Source organism: Poecilia reticulata, unplaced genomic scaffold (genome assembly GCF_000633615.1).
Source record: "Poecilia reticulata strain Guanapo unplaced genomic scaffold, Guppy_female_1.0+MT scaffold_131, whole genome shotgun sequence".
NCBI lineage: Eukaryota > Metazoa > Chordata > Actinopteri > Cyprinodontiformes > Poeciliidae > Poecilia > Poecilia reticulata.
In genome coordinates, this window is record NW_007615014.1 from 76,903 (window position 1) to 78,137 (window position 1,235).

At 47.1% G+C, this 1,235-nt stretch overlaps 1 protein-coding gene across 1 annotated transcript in view; it reads left to right on the top strand.

Annotated features, from left to right (window-relative positions):
- LOC108165901 (early growth response protein 1-B-like) overlaps positions 1–555 on the top strand; it is a 3,043-nt gene extending 2,488 nt beyond the window's left edge. Inside the window, exon 3 of the mRNA XM_017303013.1 lies at positions 3–555. Coding sequence (XP_017158502.1) covers positions 3–357 — 355 coding nt within the window. The 3' untranslated portion in view covers positions 358–555. The remainder of the gene's footprint in view (positions 1–2) is intronic.
- Positions 556–1,235: the final 680 nt, after the last annotated feature.

The window sequence follows — 1,235 nt, forward strand, 5'->3', positions numbered from 1 at the left end:
AGCCGCAGCGACCACCTGACCACGCACATCCGCACGCACACTGGGGAGAAACCCTTCGCCTGCGTCGAGTGCGGCCGCAAGTTTGCCCGCAGCGACGAGCGCAAGAGACACGCCAAGATCCACCAGAGGCAGCGGGACCGCCGGGCAGACCGGAGCSCTGCCGCTGTGCCATGCGCCACCGCCACACCAWGCGCTACCACCACGCCATGCACCTCTGTCACTAWSCCGTCGCCCCCCTCGCTTCCCCAGATCTATGCCTCCTCYGCCTCTCCCCACTTGTACTCGTCGTCCTGCTCCTCCCCCATGGGGAGCCCCCTGTCAGAGCTGCCGTCCCCCCACAGCTCCAACATCTGCTGACGTACCCCGCCATGACCTCTGACCTCAGACTGTTACCTTGCCGGTCAGAACCCTGAGCCTGGACTCTTTTGTGCAAACATGTGGATATTGTACATACGTGAACGTGCATGAGCGTGCACGTGGTGTTTTGCCTACTGAGTAGGTTATGGGATGTTTGTGTGTTTACACGCTGGAAAATAAAACCTGTTTAAATCCTGACACTGCGTCCGCTTTCTGGTTCATCTTTAACTGCTTCCACTCAGATCAAAAAATGACAGAAAACATCATTAAATGTAAAAAAAAAAAAAAAAAAATTAAAATCAGCTGCTTCTAGCATCATGCTATAAAGTTATTCAATCCTCAAACACATTGCTGATAATTCCATACATGTTTAAGAAAGCCTTTTATCTGCATGGCAACCATTTAGCTTTCCAAAATGCCTGGTTGGACCTAGCCCCACCTTCAAGATGCAGCTCTGTCTCACTGAGCTCCTTCAGACTAGCCAACAGCAACTAGCAAACAGCTGGTGGAGCTGTTGAGGTCATTAGCTACTGCTCAGAGCAACGGTGGTAAAAATGGTAAAAATGTTGATAGGGTTAATAGTGGAGCCATGTTGAGAACTTCCTGAAGGCCTTTGTCTTTTTAAAGAGACCGAGGCTCAATTTTGAGGCGGTAAAGAAGTAAAATTTGATATATACAGCATTTTTATAACAACTAAAGGTAACACAGTTATTTGTTAGTGAAATAAAATGTCTCTATGTGCCTGGATAATATGTGATACTGCCCCGTTAAAGTAACGCTTCTTTCAATGGTTTTAGTCTTTCTCAAACTGAGCTGAAAGAGAATAACACTGGAAGTACTGTTGAAATTTTATTTTAAACATCAGTTTAAAAGAATAT